Source organism: Capricornis sumatraensis, chromosome X (assembly GCF_032405125.1).
Source record: "Capricornis sumatraensis isolate serow.1 chromosome X, serow.2, whole genome shotgun sequence".
NCBI lineage: Eukaryota > Metazoa > Chordata > Mammalia > Artiodactyla > Bovidae > Capricornis > Capricornis sumatraensis.
In genome coordinates, this window is record NC_091092.1 from 137,224,471 (window position 1) to 137,247,671 (window position 23,201).

Genomic DNA, 23,201 nt, shown 5'->3' on the forward strand with positions numbered 1-23,201 from the left:
ACTTTCAAGGTTTGTACACATCATAGCATCTATCAGTATTTCATTCCCTTTTATGACTGAATAATATTCCATTGTACAGACATGCCCACAGATGTAATTTTTATAGCCAAGATATATTTCTTTATAAAATCCAAAACTTTAAGAGCCATTAAGAGATGCAAGAAGAGATCTACCTCATAGAGTAACCTGGCTGAAATTTTTCCAGATGAAATGGAAGAGTACAGACCCAGAATTCTCTTCCTGGCTGCTGCCAACTAGCTTTATGGCCTTGTAAACATGAGCATAAGTGCCCTTAATTAGAAAATAAGTAACTAGGTAAAGGTTGTTTCTTTGCTCAAAATTTCCTAGCATGATACACATAATAGGCCCTTGGTGGTGTTTGTTTAATGTCCTGAAACACCAGAATCAACAAGATTACGAGTCTAGCATAGTTTGATGCGCTCAGAAGTGGTTTACATCATCCCATAATTTTTTTTGTTCTTAGAAGGACCACTTGCATTCTTTAATGAGTCAAAATGGTCTGCTATTGATCACTTTTCCAATCAACGTGACAGTCCATTGCAGGAGATTGATGCATACCAACAGCTTGCTTTATAGAGTATACACGAGAAGTCTAACTAGCAACCCTAATGAAGAAGAGAAACAGTGGATCCATCAGGGAAATGTGTGAGAAAGCTCATACATATTTTCTATGGCATCTGCTGGGAATATGGTGCAAGAAAATGAGGACAGGGAGAATGAAAACGAGCCAGACCAAAACTCCTTTTTTTAATGTTTATTTTAGAGAGAGGCTAGTCATTGATTAAACTAATCTAATATCTGGGAACATTCTGTTTTAATCTTCACTTTGCCTTATATGCAGCTTGAAATTTGGGAGATTCCTCTTTGAAGTGGAGCAGGGTTGGGTCTGAAAGGAACAAACAGTTTCCCAGACAGATGTGTGAAGAAATGCCTGGGGCCGTGTGCTTCTCGCTTGGGTTAGATGTGTGGGGGGCGGGCAGGCAGTTACATACACAGTAATGTGAAATATGAATATTCTTTCGCCTCCATGGGGAATTTTTTTCTGATAGTAAAAAGGAAGGGAGGAAGCCATTCTGCTGTTTTCCCACGTCCTCTGCCTTCTCTTGAAGCTTGTGCTCATTTGCATGTGTTGCTGCTTGTGCTATTCTGAGATTCTTTTTAAGGCTCACATACAAAAATGGCACTGGTTTTTGTGGGGTTTTTTGACATTAAAAATTATTTTTAATTGAAGTATAGCAGATTTACAATGTTGTATTTATTTCTGCTGTACAGCAAAGTGACTCAGTTACACATATATATATTTTTTCATATTCTCTTCCATTATGGTTTATCACACAGTATTGAATATTCTATAGTTCCCTGTGCTATATGGTAAGACCCTGTCATTTATCCATCCTATATATAAGAGCTTACATCAGAAACACTATTTTTTAATGATATTTCTTTTCCTTTTATTTTTTTCATTCCTGTGCAATGATGGTAAAAGCCGGCTTGACATTTCTAAAAAGTTGTTTTGTTTCAATTACAGAGTCTCCATGGCAACAGCATCATCCCAGGTCCTCATTCCTGAAATCAACCTCAATGACACATTTGACACCTTCGCCTTAGATTTTTCCCGAGAGAAGAAATTGCTAGAATGTCTGGATTACCTTACAGGTAATGTCTTTGGTATTTTCTTGAATACCGGGTATATTCAGTAATACAAAACTTTGCCACTAGATGAGTTTCCTAAAACCAGAGGTGTGGACTTCTGATGAGGAATGGAGTCTAATATTCCTGTAAAAAATGTTTGACATTCCTTTTTTTTTCTAAGCAAAATAATACAGCCCAAGATTCAATTGGGGACAGAGGCAAAAAGATAATCTAGGTCACTAAACGCACACTTACCACCATTTTTTCTCAGAGTATGGGTACCACACATGATATCTCTTGTCAGCCAGTATGGGGTTAGCGTGGCTGTTTTCCACTTCATGTCCACAAGGCAGATGACTCTCACAGTACCTTGGCAGAGAAAAACGTGGCAGCTAACTCTGATGGGGTATCTACCTTGCTCCACCTCTTGGGGTTTAACCTTCACAACATTGAATTGAGGTCAGGTATTATAATCCTCATTTTGCAAACAGTAGAGGTCATGCATCTTGCTGGAGGTCAGACAGCTAGAGAGAGGCAGAATTGGGATTTACCTCAGGTCTGTACACACTCCAAAGATCTCTGTTCTTTCTACTAAAAGGCTGGATTTCATCTTGGGAAGGTCACCATAGCAAATGTCCCCCAGATCACAGTAGGATTTCTGGTGCCATGTTTCAGTTCTGTGGTTTCTGACAGGCTTTCTCTTTGGGGTCAAGCTTAAAAAACAAAATCAGCCATAATACTAGAAAACCTCAGGCTAGTCCTATTCCTAACCATGCTCCCAAATTTTTCTCTGCTGTCAAGCCCTGGGCTTCCCAGGTAGCTCAGTGTAAAGATACCACCTGCCAATGCAGGAGATTTGGGTTCGATCCCTGGGTTGGGATGGTCCCCTGGAGAAGGAAATGGCAACCTGCTCCAGTATTTTTGCCTGGAGAATCCCATGGACAGAGGAGCCTGGTGGGCTACAGTCCATGAGGTCACAAAAGAGTTGGACACGACTGAGCAATCAAACAACTAAGGCAAGAAAAAACATGGTAGAATGTGGACTGAGTGGACACCTTTATCTGTGTTGTCCAAGGCTGCAATGCCTGTGACTTCAGAGAAGCTCTGTGTACAGAGCGAATCCAAGTGTGCACTGAACTTAGGATCTACCACCTTCAAGAGACCACATCCTTAACTGAGCACAACATCAGCATCTCCACCCGCATCATGTGTGTGTGTGAGAGAGAGAGCGCAAGAGAGAGAACATGCGTGCACACACACACAGCTGGGAAAAGGGAAGTAGGAGAGAGGGAGCACTGGGTAATGTGTATTTTTCTAGTCTGTGGTTAGAAAGCACACTTGTATATTCAAGGGTGCTGTACCCAGAAGACCAGTTTTTTCCTTACCTGGACCCAGGGTGTTATTTTTAGCCTTTGTGCATTTGCAAGGGAGGCAAGTCACTCTAGAAACATCTTATCGTAGGGAATTCTTTCAAACCACATAATTCCTAGGAAGAAAGGAAGAAATTGACTCAGAAAGCATGTCCAGTAAGGAATCAAACTGGATTTCAGCTATTCATGGATATAGCTCTGAGATTTATCTAGACTAACACTATTCCATAGAACTTTCTAAGATGGTAAGAACAGTCTCCATCCACACTGTCCAGTCAAGTACCTACTAGCCACATAGGTTTACTGAAAATTTGACATGTGCTGAGTTTTTACTGGACATGAGTTTGGGTAAACTTCAGGAGTTGGTGATGGACAGGGAGGCTGGTGTGCTGCGGTTCATGAGTTCGCAAAGAGTTGGACACGACTGAGCGACTGAACTGAACTGAGTTTTTACTTGTAGTTTGCTTTAATTAAAATTTAATTGCAATGTCAAGAGCCTCATGGAGCTCATGACTACTATACCGGACCATTCAGGTCAGCCTTTCTGGCACTGAAATGCTTTATATGATAGCATCCTATTAAATAAAAGTCTCCTTTATTCTTGTATCATGTGGGAATGGGTGTGTTTGCAACAAGAGAAAATCCAGTGAGCAGTGACTGAACCCCTCAGAGAGGATTCCTATCACAGAAAACAGGATAGCAGAGGTGTGCCGCTCATGGCTGGACAGCAGTTCAGTGATGACCTCAGACACCAGGCTCTCTTTTTCTGCTTTGCTATCCTCATCTTGCCACATGATTCCATTACGACTCCACCTCCAAGCATTATGCCCAAGTTACAGACAAAAAGAAAAGGACAAGATGGGAAATGATGACCAAAAGCTCTGTCTACCAGGTTTGTCTTTATTTAGGAAAACCAAAACCTTGTTCAGCAGACAGACCAATCCAGGGCTTCCCTGGTGGTCCAGGGGTTAAGGATCGCCTGCCAATGCTGAGGACATGGGTTCAATCCCTGTTTCTGTAGAATCCCACATGCCACACGGCAACTAAGTCCGTGTGCCTCAACTACGGAAGCCCATGAGCCCTAGCGCCCACGCTCTGCAACAAGAAAAGCTACTGCTATGAGAAGCCTGTGCTTTACAAATAGAGAATAGCCCCTGCTCACTGCAACTAGAGAATGCAATGAAGACCCAGTAGAGCCAAAATAATAAGTGAATCTTTTTTAAAAAAGTAAAAAAAAGACCCATCCAGGAAATTTCTACTTCTGTCTTATGGGCCAGATCCATGTTGCAAGGTCATGCCCAAGGGCAAAGATGACTGCAAAATGTTTGGCTGGGCATGTGGCCATTTCTGCACAAAATCAGTGTCTTATTGATACGAGTGTGTCCTCCCCCTTTCCCAATAGTTGTTTAATAGCATTTCAGGAAACGTATGCCCATCCTAATCTGTGTGTGAATGCCAAGGTACTGACTGCAGGGGAAATTGTGACCTTAGTTTGCACTGACTTGTAATGTGTACACCATATATCATCCCAATGACTGTTTATGCCAAATGAGAGATTATATGGGGTACCTGTTATTATGCCTTCTTAGCTGTCAACCTCCAATACAAATTTGGACCATTTCTAGACATAACATCGATCCTGGCCATAACATACAATGCTTGGCTGATATTGCCAAGTCCAAATAGTTTATCAGACATTTGTAAGCAGGAAATGAAGTGTTTGTGAAGTATTAGCCCATCATTGCTTGTGTCCTGTTTATGATAGAAGCAAGAAAGTAACAGTTACGGGACCAATTGTGTGAATATTGAAATTGGCAACCCGCTGCTGTTCTCATTTACAGTAAATTGGATATTGACTTTTTAGGACAAAGCCATTGGCTTTATAATCAAAACAGGGTTAGCCTGCCTGACTATTCAAACAAGATTTTTTTTTTTTGCCCCTGACACGCCTCTAAATGGTATGTCAAGTGAATAAGCCAGAGAGGTGACATTTCCTCTCTGATTACAGCTATAGCCATGTGTCTCCCAGCTACCTGCCTATTTCCAACACTGTTCTTTATATTTAATCATATATAGCAGTGCAGAAAGAACCAAATCTTTCTACAGTAGTTGACAGAGAAATAATTCCAGGAACTATTTAGATGATGGGAGAATAAATATTTCTCCAAATGATCCATGCAGGGTGATCCCACACTAACAGGGACCACACAGACAGTAACAAGCATGTTTTATGATGCAGCTGGGCCTCCCCGGTGGAAGGTCATCTCTTCATCCAAGTCACAGCACATGGCACTACATCTTGCACGTGGATACTTTGGGAGACAGATATATCAAGTCACATTCCAGAAAGAATGCTTTAAAAGGGCTCTGTAGAGTCCTTTGATCTTAGTGAACAACTTTTTTTTCAAGTTATCTTTTTTAAAAATTGTATTTTGTTGAAGTATAATTTATTCACAATGTTGTACTAGTTTCACGTGTACTGCAAAGTGATCCAGTTATACATATACATATATCCACTCTTTTTAAAATTCTTTTCCATTATGGTTTATCATGGGATATTAAGTATATTTCCCTATGCTCTACAGTAGGACCTTGTTGTTTATCCACTCTAAAAGGAGAATGGCATTGAAACATGTATATTATCATATGTGAAATGGATCACCAGTCCAGGTTCGATGCATGAGACAGGGTGCTCGGGGCTGGTGCCCTGGGATGACCCAGAGGGATGGGATGGGGAGGGAGGTGGGAGGGAAGTTCAGGATGGGGAACACATGTACACCCATGGCGGATTCATGTCAATGTATGGCAAAACCAATACAATATTATAAAGTAATTAGCCTCCAAAAAATGAACTAATTAATTTAAAAAATGTAGGAAAGGCTTAAAAATAAATAAAATAGAGTAGAATTATAAAAAAAATAAAAGTAATAGTTTACATCTGCTAATCCCAAACTCCCACTGCATCCCTCTCCCACCCCTTGGCAACCACAAGTCTGTTCTCTATGTCTGTGAACCTGTTTGTTTCATAGATTCTTTCATTTATGTCATATTTTAGATTCCACATATAAATGATATCATGGTATTTTTTTCCTATCTGACGTATGGCACTTAGTATGATAATCTCTTAAATCCATGGCACGTGGCATTATTTCATTCTTCTTAATGGCTGTGTAGTATTTCTTACTGCACACCGTAATGCAGTGCCTGCTGCATGTAAGCGCTCCACAGTGTTCGTGAAATTCAATAACCAATAGACTAAGCTGGCTTAACTGACTTTATGCTGCAGACATGAAAGTTAGTTGGCTTCATATAATAGTTGGCTTGGATGTATCTTCAGGTGGCAAAGTGAAGACTACTAAAACAATCAAAATTTTAAATTTTGCCATTTTCATAAACTTTCCTCCCTCCTCAGGTTTCTTTAGGAGTCATCCATCCTAACCAAAGTTTCAAACAGTAAAGAATTCTCTAAACAGTGTAAGCAAACATGGCTCATCTGTCAGATGCATATTACTTCTTCTTTTGAAGTTAGGTTCTGGTGTACAGAAGAATGGAAACACAGGCCTGGATTGATTCTTTAAACCAGAGCTTGGCAAACTTTGGCTGTAAAGGGCCAGATAGTAAATATTTTAGGCTCTGCAGGACATATGGTCACTACTGTTCAACTCTGCTATTGCACAAAGGCAGCCAGAGACAATACGTAAAGGAATGAGCCTGGCTGTGTTCCAATAAAACTTTATTTACAAAAACAGGCAGTGGGCCAGACTTGGCCCATAGCCATAGTTTTCTAGCCCCTGCTCTAAAATATTATTGCCCATGCAAAGCACTCAATGCCTAGGCTTTTTCCTGCTCACCAACTCATCTCATAAAACCAGTTATTGAAATCAATCCAGTAGAAGTCAACTGAAAAATCATCATTTGGGTAGGATTTAGACTTCTCTGCTGCAGAATGTGTTCAAGACAGAAAACAGCAGCCTTGCCCAATGATAAACTTAATCAAATGCCAAGGAATCCTGTTTTTCTTGGGGAAAGAGAATGTACTTCTTAGATATGACTGATTGTTACTCATCTTCTTAATTTGAAATATCACCTATAAACTGAAAAATGAGAGGAAACTAGAACCCCACTAACAAATTTTCATAAGGCATCAACACATCTATCAAAAGAAAATTTTTGAAGAATTATTTGGCTGATTTGTTAAGGGTTAACAAACATCAGCATTTTTCCAGATGAGTGGCTGCATATAAAAATCTGTGGCATGTTGGAGCTCAGAAGTTGGCTAAGTTTGGCTCCCATGCCAAATCTGGTCTTCACCTGTTTTTGTTAATAAAATTCTACTAGAACCTGGCCATGTCTATCAGTGGACAAATGGTCTCTGGCTGCTTTCTGTACAAAGGCAGAATTGAGTAGTTGCAGCAGAGACCAGGGCAGCAGAAGATGAAATGCTTGGATAGCATCACCGACTCAACAGACATGAACTTGGGCAAACTCCGGCAGACAGTGAGGGACAGGGAGGCCTGGCATGCTGCAGTCCATGGGGTCGCAAAGAGTCGGACACAATTTAGCAACTGAACAGCAACAGCAGAGACCATATGACCCACAAAGCCTAAAATATTGACCATCTAGCTCTTCACTGAAAAAGTGTGCATCCTCAAAATGGGGGCAAAATGACAAAAGTTCATCTTGGTTACTTTTTGTTTAAAATGTTTTCTTCCATGGATAAGAGAGTCTTGTTTACTTATAGATGTGCTTTCATGATGCACAGAGAGAAAATATTGGCTGGCTGAAGTCACACCACCTGGGAAAAATCACAGTGATAACCAGCTAACGAAATGTTCTTTGGATTGGGATCACTGTCTCTACGATAATAGTTCTGATGGATAGATTTTAAAAGGCCTGCTTTGACTATCAGGACAACCCCTTTGAAAGGGATCCCAGACGTGTCTGCTTCTCTGCTGATGACCTTCTTGCTTCCCACAGCTCCCAACCCTCCCACAATTAGAGAAGAGCTCTGCACGGCTTCCTATGACACCATAACCGTTCACTGGACCTCCGATGATGAATTCAGTGTGGTTTCCTATGAGCTCCAGTACACCATCTTCACCGGACAAGCCAATGTTGTGAGTGAGTATCGCACGCCCTATCGATTCCTCTATTGGGTGACTGTTTTCAGATCGATTGCATTCCTGGATTTAAATATCAAGGGAAGACAAGGAAGGAGAGAATACAGAGTATTTATTGGCTTGTCTTTCCTGACTAAGAAGATGGTAGCACTCACTTGTACTATACTAGTAAAAACAATAGGCTAAATAGCGTTGAAATTTATTGATCTCTAGCAAACCATATGGATGAATCTTACAAAAATATTGTTAAAGAAATCAGGAGATAAAAGTATCAATGCACTATGAGTATCTATACATGTATAAGTTAAACTATTTTGTTTAGAGATGTACACATGGTCTAAAAACTATAAAAATCAGGATGATGGTTACCTCTGTGATGGGAAGGGAGTAGCACCATTGGGGAAAAATATATGGGAGTTTATGGGGTTAACAGCATGTTCGGGTGGAATTATATGGTTTAGTCATTATATCATACATTTAGTATTATTTACTTTATGAGTGTTATTTCATCATTTTTTCATTGTTGTTATCAACCTTGGGTCTGTATCACTTTATTTTTTTTTATTTTAATGTTTGTATTATAGTTGATTTACAATGTTGTGTTAATTTCAGGTATACAGGAAAGTGATTCAGTTATATATGTATGTACCCATATTTGTCCTTTAACAGTTTCCTGTCCCATATAGATTTTTAGACAATAATGAGTTTAGTTCCCTGTGTTACACAGTAGGTCTTTGTTGATTCTCTATTATATATATAGTAGTGGAAATATGCTAATCCCAAACTCCTAATTTATCCCTCCCCTGACCTCTCCCCATGTGTTGCCCCAAATTTGTTTTCAAAGTGTTTTTCTGTTTTATAAATAAGTTCATTTATGCTGTTTTTTTTTTCGATTCCATAAATAAGTGATACCATATGATACTTATCTTTGTCGGATGTATTTCACTTAGTATGGTCATCCCTAGGTCCATCCATGTTGCTGCAAATGGCATTATTTCATTTTTAATGGCTGAGTAATATTCCACCATATATCTGTACCACATCTTCACTGTGCATTTATCTGTCGATGGACATTCAGGTTGCCTCCATGTCTTCACTATTGTAAATAGTGCCACAGTGAACATTGAGATACATGTATCTTTTCAAATTATGGTTTTCTGCAGATATGTGCCCAGGAGTGGGGATTGCTGGATCATGTGGTAGATCTATATTTAGTTTCTTAAGGAACCTTCATAAAGTTCTTCATAGTGCTCGTACCAATTTTCATTCCCACCAACATTGTAGGAGGGTTCCCTTTTCTCCACATCCTCTGTAGCACTTGATATTTGTACACTTTTTGATGATGGCCATTCTGACCAAGGTAAGGTGATACCTCACTGTAGTTTTGATTTGCATTTCTCTAATAATGAGTGATGTTGAGCATAGTTTCATGTGTTTTTAGGCCATAGATTATTCTTTTCTTTTTTTTTTTTAGGTTCCTACTTTTTTTTTTAATTTTTATTTTTACTTTATTTTACTTTACAATACTGTATTGGTTTTGCCATACATTGACATGAATCCACCACGGGTGTACATGCGTTCCCAAACATGAACCCCCCCACCCACCTCCCTCCCCATAACGTCTCTCTGGGTCATCCCCGTGCACCAGCCCCAAGCATGCTATATCCTGCGTCGGACATAGACTGGCGATTCGATTCTTACATGATAATATACATGTTACAATGCCATTCTCCCAAATCATCCCACCCTCTCCTTCTCCCTCTGAGTCCAAAAGTCCGTTATACACATCTGTGTCTTTTTTGCTATCTTGCATACAGGGTCGTCATTGCCATCTTTCTAAATTCCATATATATGTGTTAGTATACTGTATTGGTGTTTTTCTTTCTGGCTTACTTCACTCTGTATAATCGGCTCCAGTTTCATCCATCTCATCAGAACTGATTCAAATGTATTCTTTTTAACGGCTGACTAATACTCCATTGTGTATATGTACCACAGCTTTCTTATCCATTCATCTGCTGATGGACATCTAGGTTGTTTCCATGTCCTGGCTATTATAAACAGTGCTGCGATGAACATTGGGGTACATGTGTCTCTTTCAATTCTGGTTTCCTCGGTGTGTATGCCCAGCAGTGGGATTGCTGGGTCATAAGGTAGTTCTATTTGCAATTTTTTAAGGAATCTCCACACTGTTCTCCATAGTGGCTGTACTAGTTTGCATTCCCACCAACAGTGTAGGAGGGTTCCCTTTTCTCCACACCCTCTCCAGCCTTTATTGCTTGCAGATTTTTGGATCGCAGACATTCTGACTGATGTGAAGTGGCACCTCATTGTGGTTTTGATTTGCATTTCTCTAATAATGAGTGATGTTGAGCATAGTTTCATGTGTTTTTAGGCCATAGATTATTCTTTTCTTAACTGTTATGCATAGTTGTTATGATTGAAGGAGACCTGGATTTGAATCCCAGCTTTGGTCCTCACCTCACTAGCACTATCATTTGGGACAAACTATTGAACATCTTATGAATCTATTTCTTCATCTGTAAGAAGAGGTAATCTTTTAGCTTCACATCATTGAGATACTAAAAGTAAAGGTCTTAGCCCTGTGTTTGCCAGTGTTCAGTTCAGTTCTGTCACTCAGTCGTGTCTGACTCTTTGCGACCCCATGAATCACAGTGCACCAGGCCTCCTTGTCCATCACCATCTCCCGGAGTTCACTCAAACTCACGTCCATCGAGTCGGTGATGCCATCCAGCCATTTCATCCTCTATCATTCCCTTTTCCTCCTGCCCCCAATCCCTCCCAGCATCAGAGTCTTTTCCGATGAGTCAACTCTTCGCATGAGGTGGCCAAAGTACTGGAGTTTCAGCTTTAGCATCATTCCTTCCAAAGAACACCCAGGGCTGACCTCCTTTAGAATGAACTGGTTTGATCTACTTGCAGTCCAAGGGACTCTCAAGAGTCTTCGCCAACACCACAGTTCAAAAGCATCAATTCTTTAGTGCTCAGCTTTCTTCACAGTCCAACTCTCACATCCATACATGACCACAGGAAAAACCATAGCCTTGACTAGACGGACCTTTGTTGGCAAAGCAATGTCTCTGCTTTTGAATATGCTATCTAGGTTGGTCATAACTTTTCTTCCAAGGAGTAAGCGTCTTTTAATTTCATGGCTGCAATCACCATCTGCAGTGATTTTGGAGCCCCCAAAAATAAAGCCTGACACTGTTTTGACTGTTTCCCCATCTATTTCCCATGAAGTGATGGGACCAGATGCCATGATCTTAATTTTCTGAATGTTGAGCTTTAAGCCAATTTTTTCACTCTCCTCTTTCACTTTCATCAAGAGGCTTTTTAGTTCCTCTTCACTTTCTGCCATAAGGGTGGTGTCATCTGCATATCTGAGGCTATTGATATTTCTCCCGGCAATCTTGATTCCAGCTTGTGTGTCTTCCAGTCCAGCGTTTCTCATGATGTACTCTGCATATAAGTTAAATAAGCTTGGTTACAATATACAGCCTTGACATACTCCTTTTCCTATTTGGAACCAGTCTGTTGTTCCATGTCCAGTTCTAACTGTTGCTTCCTGACCTGCATACAGGTTTCTTAAGAGGCAGGCCAGGTGGTCTGGTATTCCTATCTCTTTCAGAATTTTCCACAGTTTCTTGTGATCCACACAGTCAAAGGCTTTGGCATAGTTAATAAAGCAGAAATAGATGTTTTTCTGGAACTCTCTTGCTTTTTCCATGATCCAGCAGATGTTGGCAATTTGATCTCTGGTTCCTCTGCCTTTTCTAAAACCAGCTTGAACGTCTGGAAGTTCATGGTTCACGTATTGCTGAAGCCTGGCTTGGAGAATTTTGACCATTACTTCACTAGCATCATGAGTGCAATTGTGCAGTAGTTTGAGCATTTTCTTTGGCATTGCCTTTCTTTGAGATTGGAATGAAAACTGACCTTTTCCAGTCCTGTGGCCACTGCTGAGTTTTCCAAATTTGCTGGCATATTGAGTGCAGCACTTTCACAGCATCATCTTTCAGGATTTGAAATAACTCAACTGGAATTCCATCATCTCCACTAGCTTTGTTCATAGTGATGCTTTCTAAGGCCCACTTGACTTCACGTTCCAGGATGTCTGGCCTTAGGTGAGTGAGCATACCATCGTGAATATCTTTGTCATAAAGATCTTTTTTGTACAGTTCTTCTGTGTATTCTTGCCACCTCTTCTTAATATCTTCTGCTTCTGTTAGGGCCATACCATTTCGGTCCTTTATTGAGCCCGTCTTTGCATGAAATGTTCCCTTGGTATCTCTAATTTTCTTGAAAAGATCTCTAGTCTTTCCCATTCTGTTATTCAGTGTTGCTGTTCCTACAAAAATATAGACTAGATTCATTGTCATTATATCTTTTGTCACATGATAAAGGCCAGTCATGCAGTTTGCCAGGATCATCTACATCAGCTGTCCCCAACCTTTTTGGCACCAGGGACCATTTTTTTTGGAGGCCAACCTGCTCACCTCCTGCTGTGTGGCCCAGTTTGTAACAGGCCATGGACCAGTACCAGTCCATGGCCCAAGGGTTGGGGACCCCGATCTACAAAATAGCATTTAACACAGTCTTCACATGAAAGGCCTTCACTGAATGTTGTTTGTTCATGTCTCCTGCCAGTTGAAAAGACTGTCCTTTGCAGATGTTCTACTGAGTGATAAGATCTATGAGTATAAAACTCTATGGAAAATTAGGAGAAAGAATGCTCCAAAGCTGGCTGTAGCTCCATGTGCCACGAGGCAGACTTTTACTGTCCTAAGTCATGGTTCCTTCACTTGTCATAATAAATTCTAGTTAATTGCCCTCAACTGACTTTCGTGAAGGATAATTAGATACTATCTCTGGAGCTTTTTTAATCTTATAAAAAGACTATCCCTAATTAAATTCATACACTCTAATGCAAAATTAATGACGATGTTAATTTTTTTTATTTTTCATTTTTATGAACAGGCTTATGACTGTAGATGTTAACGAATTGCTTGTTGAGACATAGATATATATTTAATTTTACAATGTTTCCATGTTTTTTCCAAAACGATTTTTAATGCATCATTGAAAATCTTCAGTTGGAACCTTTTCCCAGCAGCCTATTTTTATTATTGGCAAAAGTCAAAGGATCCATGTCTTCAGGCTTTCATGGCAAAGTAGTTATCTGTATTTAATTTATTTTAGTCATTTTGAAAATATTCATGAAGGTTTTTAGATATATACCATTTGTATTCAGAAGAAGGAAGAGAGCATTCACTTCTTTCCACTCTGGTCGAAGAGACAAAGGGTGTTAAAAGCTGGTATGCAGTCTCTCTAAAGGGTGTCCATTGTTGCGTAATGTTTTATACATAATGTTTTACTGTAAGACGACAGACAGTTGCTCTACAAGGCTCTGAAATCCCAAACATAACTAGGATCTAGTAATGAGCACCATCATGTAGGGAGATGCTTCTGACCCATTGTGAATGAGAGAAAAAAAGTACAAAATCACCTAACTAGACTGTTGCCATATGAACTAATTATCTTCCAAGTTCCACTGTTGTTTTACTACTTCAGGCTGAATTGGAGAAGGTGAGTGTTGGCATCCCATCAAAGATGATTGAAAATGACTTTAGAGAGAAGTACACGTTTTAGTTGGGATAGTTATGCAGGTGTTTCATAAAGTGATGAATAAAACCTGGTCATCAGTCCCGACACAGTGGGGTATCGAGGCAGAGAAGTCTGGTGCTTGGCGCCATATGCAAGAAGTTAAGTGGTGCTGGCACTTGACCAACACTAGCAATGCAATAATGGTGCACTTTGAGGCATCCCACTTACTCCAGGCCCCACCAGAGAATGGTCGACATAGGACTGCTTTCTTGGCATTTATAATCAACTTCTCAACTATGACCTTGGCAATGGAGGTAAGCCTAAATTTTAAGCGTTAGCATTCATGAAAGCAGACTGTCCCAGGGTCAAGTTATCCAATCACATTTTACTACTCCATAAACATTTTGTTCTTTTAATATTCACAGAAAAAAATTAGTGACCTCTTCAAAATAATCAGGATGGTCAGGGTCCCTTTTTAGTTTGGAAAGGGTTTCTGAGACATTTAATCTTTTTGTTTTAGGTTAAGACTTCAGACTGTAAGCCAAGTTGCAGTTTGCAGCAATTTCAGACATCTGCTTTACAATGTTGCTGAAAGCATTCCCCCACCACATGAAACCCTGCATCGGGGTTATACAGTGATGTAAAGTTTATTGAAACATTTTTACATTTGCTTTCTTTGACCACAATAGTCATTTTGCTGTGACATATGCAATTAAACAGGAACAGTGTAAATGCACCAACATTGATAGGATTCTCAGTTGATTCTAGTGAATGCTGTTATTGTTCGCTTCCACGCCAGATTGCTATTGATAAAGGTCTAGGAATATGAGTGGGTTATCCTAGAACAGAAAAGTTCATTCTTTCACTTTTTAATTTTTATTGAAGTATAGTTGATGTACAGTTTGTGTGAGTTTCAGGTGAACAGCACAGTAATTCAGCTAAACATTTTTTCAGATTCTTTTCCCTTACATGTTATTGCAAACTATTGAGTAGAGCCCTGTGCTCTATAATAGGTCCTTGTTGATTACCTATTTCATATATAGTAGTGTGTGTGTATGTCTGAGTTAATCCCAACTTCCTAATTTGTTCCTCACCATTCCCCTTTGATAACTTTAAGTTTGTTTTCTGTCTGTTGTTTTATTAGTACTGTAATAGTATTATTAAATATCTAAAGTGAGTTATTGGCTTTTTAGGGCCCAGAGCTCAGAATCCAAAGGTGAGTTAGAGGCTTCTTAGGGCCCAGAGCTCAGAATTCAAAATGACCCTTCTTTGGTTGGATCAACATCTGCTCTTTGGTTGTGACACTTGCCTGAAGTGTTGAGTTTGTTACCTCTATGTTCAGGGAAAAGGGAAAATGAGAAAGGATCAAGAGAGATATGTAAGTGGGAGAGTCCCATGTTACTAAGCTACGTGTGGATGTGTACCTCGGTCTTATACAGGTGAGAACCGGTATGAGAATGAGGGGGATGCTGGGGGTGAGGGGTGAATGGGGCCTTAGTTACTCTGGTACATCTCCAAACACTGACACACCACCCTCAGCCTCTTGTCTGAGCCTCACATTACTTCCTTGCTTTATGGCAACTCTGTGAGTTATGGAAATGAAAAGAGTAAGAGAAAATTCACAAGGTTTCTCATATATGTGAACATGTATATTTATTTATTTAAAGACTCATTGAAGTGTGGCTGAAAATACTGTGTACCCCAGGTACATATCTTAGGGGGTGAATTTTCATAATTAACATATTTTTTCATAATTTTTAAGTTCTTTGGTGAGATTCATGAACAATGCCGAACTGAAAACTTGGAGATGGTATTTAGTAGGATTCAGAGACAGCTGTTGGGGCGTGAACATCTTGAACTGCTATGCTGATACTTGTGGGTTGGTATGGATATGCATTTGTGATTTCTTTGTACATTTCATTAGAAACTCAAAGAGGTAAGATGAAGTATGGTTAAGGTGTAAGTTGCCTCAAGATCAAAAGAACTAACCCTTTGACTTGCAAATCCCCTGAAAGGGAAGGAGGGGTGGCAAGTTGAGAAGCCCCTTAGGAAGTGGAAGGGCTCGGCCTTCTACTGAGAATTAGTGAAGGAAATTCACCAGTCAGGAAACAGCCACGACAGCCCAGTCACCAGGGGGCTGGGCAAAGGTTTCATTAGAGTGGAGATTGATGGAGAGACGAGAGTCAGGCCCAGTACCAAAGAGATGTTTTCAGCATTAGCCACAGCTGCACAACAAAACGGCTTCCTTTTTCCTCATGTTCTTCCCAGCATCGTAAATCCGCAAACTGCTTCTCAAACTACATCCTGCAGCGGGCAGCCAGAGCACTGGCCCTGCTCTGTTCTGGAACCAGCCACACTGGGGATGCAGCTGGTCACAGCCCCTGGTGATGCTTTTGTCAGAGCTCCACTGGGCCCTGAGTTGCCTTTGGGTGCCTCATGGCTCCAGGGTTTTTGTAGGAACACATGTCCTGAATCAATTACAACCACACCAGTACTGGGCCGCAGACAAGCCCCATAATCATTTTCTTAGCTCTCACGTCCAAAGTTGGGCTGGTGTTGGCCAGTTTCTGCTGGTCTCAGTCCTGAACTGGCTGGGCCATTGAGCTGGTCCCTGTGTCTCTGCTCCCACTTGGATGAGCAGACAATCCAGAATGTCCTCCCCATGGTAGAGGCCCAAGAGGGCCACAGACTCTCAAGCGCTTGTGATGTCTCCTCTTGCCACTGGTGTGTTGTCACTGCAGCCTCGTTCTCTTGGCCAGAGCAGGTCACATAGCCAAATCCAAAGCCAGGAGGCAAAAGACAACATATCCTATCTCTTTAGAAGGAGTAGCCACAAAGTCACTACTTTTACGATGCTGGGAAGAACATGAGGAAAAAGGAAGCCATTTTGTTGCGCAGCTGTGGCTGATGCTGAAAACATCTCTTTGGTACTGGGCCCGACTCTCGTCTCTCCCCTCTCCACCCATCCTGGGCGGGGTGGAGAATGAGAAGCAAAAAAATAGAACCTCCTACATCTCCATTAGTGAGGCCAATGTCTCATACATGATCTGGGTCTGTTCTTACCCTCTGTGAGTCTCAAAATTGATGAGATCCAAGACTGAACGGTAATCATGATGCAAGCCGGGGGGAGGGATGTGTGGTCACTTGCTTTCTTTCCATCCCATAGCACCTAGTAACACATGACCAGGCATGGTGCTTAAGATACTACTGCTCCCATCCACGTGGAACAGAATTTGCAAAACAGTCATCTTAGCTGGTCTTTCCACTTAGAGTACATGGTGAGAATATATAGTAATAAATATAGGTTGCTGTCCTTATTGTAAGCAGACACTGAACACTCAAGTTGATTGGTGGCACCTGAAGAAGTCACAAAGCTTTCCATTGGTGATCCCAATAACTGAAAATTCCACCACCTTAATATACAGATTTGCCCCATGCTTGCTCCAAAGAACTCACCACGTCTGCTTGGCTTTGCAGGTCTGTGCAACTCGGCCGATAGCTGGATGATCGTGCCCAACATCAAGCAGAACCACTACACGGTCCATGGGCTGCAGAGCGGCACCAAGTACATCTTCATTGTCAAGGCCATCAACCAGGCAGGCAGCCGCAGCAGTGAGCCTGGGAAGTTGAAGACAAACAGTACGTGACATGAACTCAGCAGAACTATCATCTCTAACCTGCTCTCCTTCCAGCTGCCCCTGGCCCCCTTCATTTCCCTTTTCTCTGTCTGAGGCATTGCTTACAACCTGAGACAGCAAGCAAAGAGCCAGCATGGAGTCAGGGTTTTTCCATCCAATCCTCTATTCCAAGCCTGGCACAGAGCTAGGACTCTCTGTAAATTGCCAACGGTCTTCTTTTCCATATATGTGTGTGTGTGTGCACACTCAAGTCGTGTCCGACTCTTTGTGACCCCATGAACTGTAGCCCACCAGGCTCCTCTGTCCATGTGATTTCCCAGGCAAGAATACTGGAGTGGCTTGCCATTTCTTCCTACAGGGGATCTTCCCGCCCCAACAGCAGAATCTCAAATTACTAAGTCTTTCTTCAGGTAGCTTCTAGGTCTGTGATTCTCAATCAGAAGTGATTGTGGTCCCCAGAGGGACACTGAGCCACATCTGGAGTCATTTCTGGTTGTTACAGCTGGGTGTTACTGGTGTCGAGTGGTTAGATGCCAGGGGTGATGGGAAACTCCCACTGTGTCCAGGATGGTCCCAACAATGAAGAGTGAACCGGGCTATGCGTACATGCATCTTGTAACACTGTCATCTCCCACTCTCTCTCTCTCTCTGCCCACATGTGTTTTATTTTATCCTCCTCTTCTTTCTCCACATCTTTTTGGTCTAGAAATATTATGCTATATAATATGGTATTTGTTTGCATAAGACCTCCCAGGAGAAAGTCGATTGGAGTATGTCAACATCACATCATGCTTTAGGGTTGCCAGCCTATCTATAGGAAATACATTTTAAGAAGAACCCTCATTTAACCCAATCTGTGATTTTAGTAGTCAAGTCACTTAATTTTACTCCACATATCTGTCCTTAAGACATATATTCTTAAATATAAGCTAATTTCTCAAGGGTTCTGCTGGTAGAGAAGGAAATGTCTTTGGAGAATAAGGGGAAAAACGAATACATACTGGCAAAAACCTGTAACAGCATAGGGGAAACCCAAATGAACTTTTTGGCCAACCCAATACATACATTGCGGTTGATTCTGTAGAATGGATCTTTGAAGCTTCTTATCTGTGCCTTATTGGTTTTCCTAAAGATAATGTATTCATTTCATATGGTAATCTTGTACTTCTAGACATGCACTCATTGACCAGATGTTATTAAATTGTGTACAAGGGGTTGGTAAACTTTTCCTGTAATGTGCCAAATAGTAACTGTTCTGGGCTGTGCAGGTCAGATGATCTTGGTCACAGGTGTTCAACTCTGGTCGAAAAGCATGGCCTGGCCACGCTTCATTAAAACTTTATTGAAAGACACAGGCAGTGGGCTCAATATGGCCTGCGGGCTGTAGTTTGCCGAACTCTTAGGTATACAGATCTTACAATGCATTGAATTATTTAGCCAAGTAAATGATTAATTTCTTCTTTGAACTAATCTATCCTCATTAAAGCAAAAGCTTTGAACCTAGACAGAGTAGGTCATAGTTTCCTTGAGAAACATATACATGGCACAAGTGGAATTTGTTCTCTGTGGAGGCAGGGGGTTGGACCTAACACCAGATGGCAAGACCCTGCTCCGTGTATGTGTGGGTCGGGGTGGGAGCTGAGGTAAACATGATGGATCTTGCCATTATAAGGCCAGTCTTTTCAATGGCTGTGACCTGATCTTCCTCACTGGGAGAAGGGTAAGTATAACACAACCCTCATCTTCAGTGATGGCTGCACCTTTATGGAATTCCTTCCTAACCACCCATTAGGGTTCAATTATTTTTAAGGCACATTCTATCATCACCTTTTTCTTTTTTTAAAATTTGATGGAAATACAGATTTACAACGTTGCTTTAATTTCTGCTGTAAAGTGATTCAGTTATACATGTAGATACATTCATTTCTCATATTCTTTTCCATTATGGTTTATCACACCTTTTAAGCCAATCTATCTTCAGAGTCTTTTTGTCTTAACTGATGTGATCATTCCTGAGGACCATTTTTTTTTTTTTTAATAAGCCAGGCCAAAATTTAAACTACACATGGACTTCAGTAGGTCTTATAGTCTTTGAGAATACCCCTGCCTGCTCAGCACTTGAGCATTTTCTCAGGTCCCCTTTAAGGTTTTCTTTGATATTAACAGAAATCTAAAAATGGGTCAGCAAACTATTGCCCATGGGCCAGATTCAGCTACCTGTTTTTGTAAATAAAGTTTTATTGGCACACAGCACTGCCCATCTGTTCACCTATGTCTCTAGCTGCTGCCATGTTTTGACTGCAGGGTTAAATAGCCCCAGAAGAAACCACATGGCCAGCATAGCTGAAAATAGGAAAATATCTGGCCTCTTACAGAAAAAGTATGCTGGTCCCTGATCTATAAGAAAGAATTTTAGAAGTGCCATTGTCATGTTTTTATCCAAGGAGTAATACCCTTTGGCCTTCCTGCATATGACGTAACACACACAATTGCTCCAGGTTCTCTGCCTCAGTTTCTCAGCCAGCATCCTGTATTGCCATAGTCAGACTTACCAGACTGTTTCTGGTGATTGTCTGAGCACTGTGCAGAAGCGGCCTTCCAACACAGCAGTGGAGTTTGAACATCATGGTATTTGCATCACATTGTAATCCGTTTCCTGCCTTTAAGTGTCTGGTATGCAACGTGGTTGAATGACAGGATGGCCCCCACACCAGTGTTGAATTTTCAAAGCAGTAACAGTTAATGAGAGGATGGATATTCAGTTGTGATTCAGCCAGAATTTTACAATGGTTCAATGTTCAAAATGCAAAGATGAATAAATGAAATAGAGAGGACCTTATTATGTCTATAAAGGAACTTTTACATCTATAAATGAACTTGGGACTCAAAAACCCAGGTAGGTAGTAACCTGCCACATTTTCCTCCTGATCTTATGGGCTGAAAAATAGCCCATTTGATCATCATTTTAAGCTCATGAGAATACTGCTCTAATTTGGAACAGTCTCAAAATAATATAAGCCATTAGAACGTTCTGTACATTAAAACCTGCAGTCTTGATGTGTTTGGTTTCTGAGGTCTATTGAGCATGAATTCATCTGAAGCCGGCTGAACAGGGGAATGGTTGAAAATGAAGTCTTCGTTTTCTCCTCCCTTCCAGGATGATGTCGGCCAGCAAATTAACTGTGCTGCTGGTGTGTAGCTGGGATCCCCAGCAAAGCTTGCACCACAGACTCTGCTTGATCCTCACCCACTGTTGTTGAACACTGAGGGAAGCAACCTTGCACCCACAGCTCAGCGCTGACTGCGAGCTCTCGGAGGCAGGGACATGTTTGTCCTCACTAGTTTACTGTCCTTTTTAAAGCTTATTCTGAAAATATGTTCTTGCTGAAGTTAAAATCCACAGTTCTTTTCATCTACCTTTTTTGTGTTTTGTAACTCTGTTTCTAGGCCAACCATTTAAACTGGACCCCAAATCTGCACATCGAAAGCTAAAGGTGTCCCATGATAACTTGACGGTAGAACGTGATGAGTCGTCATCCAAAAAGAGCCATACGCCCGAGCGCTTCACCAGCCAAGGCAGCTATGGCGTAGCTGGAAACGTGTTCATTGATAGCGGCCGCCATTACTGGGAAGTGGTCATAAGCGGAAGCACATGGTAGGCACTTTGATCGAAGTAGTATTCTCTTTCACATTCTCCTCCACAACAGATGATCACAAGATATTGAACATAGCCCCCTGTGCTGCACAGCATGACCTTATTCCCCACCTTTTTATACATAGTAGTTTGTATCTGCCAATCCCAAACTCCTAATTTAGCCCTCCTCTCTCCCCACTTTGATTATCACAAGTTTGTTTTTTGTGTCTGTGAGTCTGTTTGTTTTGTAGATAAGTCCATTTGTGTCATATTTTAGATTCCACACATAAGTGATATCATATGATATTTGTCTGACTTACTCCGCTGAGTATGATCATCTCTGGGTCCATCCATGCTGCTGCAAGTGGCATTATTTCATCCTTTTTTATGGCTGAGTAGTATTCTATTGAGTGTATGTACCACATCTTCTTTATCCATTCAGCTGTTGATGGATATTGTCCTACAATTATAAAAAAAAAAAAAAGCATATCTCATTCTATACTTTGTCAGACCATCAACCCAGCCCAAGGTCCATCTTGAAGAATAATATGCACAAAAGCTTTATCAGTCAGCTGTTGCTATAGTAATGCTACATAATAAACACCCCAAAACTCAGTAGCTTCAGCCAACAATCATTTACTACTGTTCACTGACACTCACATCTCTGGGATAGCTGATCAAGGCTAATCTCAACTGGGCCTTGCTTAAGCTGAAGGTTGGATCTAGGTCTGTTCCATGGGCTTCTTCATCCTGTTTGGACATGTGGGCTACTCAGGTCATATCCTTCTTGAGGAATCTGAGAGTAGAAACCCAATTACACAAGCACATTTCAAACCTCTGCTTGTATCATGTCTTACTAACTTCTCATTGGCCAAGGCCAGTCACACAGCCAGGCTCAAGGCCAGTGGTACAGGGAAGTATATTCCTCCCATGGAGTTGAGAGGACAGAGTGAATGTGTACTAAGCAATCATTTAATCTACCATTTGGCCAATAAGAAAAATAACTCATTTTAACTCCATCCATTTTTTATTTGCAGCAAGACTTGAGCCCCAGTCCCTGGGAAGGCTAGTATGCTAATACTGCCCTTTCATGCCTTAAAGCATGGGTCAGCCAACTACAGCCAAACCTGGCCCACTGTGTCTTCTTATAAATAAGCTATTTATGGGAACACGGCCAGGCCCATTCTTTTCCATATTGTCTATGGCTACCTTTGACCCGCACAGCAGACAAAATTCTGTGGTCCACATGGCCAAAATATTAGCTTTCTGGCCTTTACAGAGAAAATTCACCAATTCCTACTTTAATTCCTGTTATTCATCACTGAAGTTAGTTTCTGTTGCCTTGTATGTTTTGTGACACTAAACTGGGCCCATCAGTGCTTGTGGGGGAAGCAGTGATCCTTGGCCAAGACTCATTTCAAAGTGTTCCTTTAGGTCCAGCCCAGTGACTTGGGCTCTAAGCCCAAGGGGTAGAGGTCAGGGCAGTGGACATGGGAATTAGTGAACTCTGCCAAGTTCACCTTACAAAACTGACCTTGCCCGTTCCACAGCCACAAACTCATACCCTGCCCTCCTGTCTCATAGATGGCCACTTAAATAGTTCCCTTTATGAACAATTATAATTTTTACTAACCAGCCTTTATCTGGCACAACTTTGTGCCAGGCACTGGCCTAAGCATTTTACAAATGGTAGCTCATTTATTGATCCTAACAGTCCCAGAAATGTAAGTACTAATATCCCATTTTACAGATGAACTGATTGAGGCCCAAGGTCACACAGCTCATAGGTGCAATCAGCGTACAAGCTGTTAACCAAAGGTCCACAAATGTTGTCTGTAAAGGGCCAGAGAGCCAGTATTTTTGGTTTTCAGGCCAGATGATTTTCTCCCAACTGGTCACCTCTACTGTTGTGGGGGAAAAGCAGCCATAGACCACACATTCACGAATGGGTGCAAATAAAACTTTATAAAAACAAACTGAGGGCCAGATTTGGTAAAATGCTACAGCCACTATGGAAACCAGTATGGAATTTCCTTAAAAAAAACTAATAAAAATAAAAGTACTACATGATCCAGCAATCCCACCCCTGGGCATATATCCAGAGAAAAGCATGCTTTGAAAAAATACATGTACCCCAAAGTACACAGCAGTGCTATTCACA

General features: G+C 41.1%; 1 protein-coding gene across 1 annotated transcript in view; it reads left to right on the forward strand.

Annotated features, from left to right (window-relative positions):
- MID1 (midline 1) overlaps window positions 1-23,201 on the forward strand; it is a 152,716-nt gene that overhangs the window by 120,952 nt on the left and 8,563 nt on the right. The window contains exons 6-9 of the mRNA XM_068962019.1: window positions 1,550-1,677; window positions 8,001-8,144; window positions 17,246-17,407; window positions 20,854-21,061. Of these exons, the coding sequence (XP_068818120.1) occupies window positions 1,550-1,677; window positions 8,001-8,144; window positions 17,246-17,407; window positions 20,854-21,061 (642 nt within the window). The remainder of the gene's footprint in view (window positions 1-1,549; window positions 1,678-8,000; window positions 8,145-17,245; window positions 17,408-20,853; window positions 21,062-23,201) is intronic.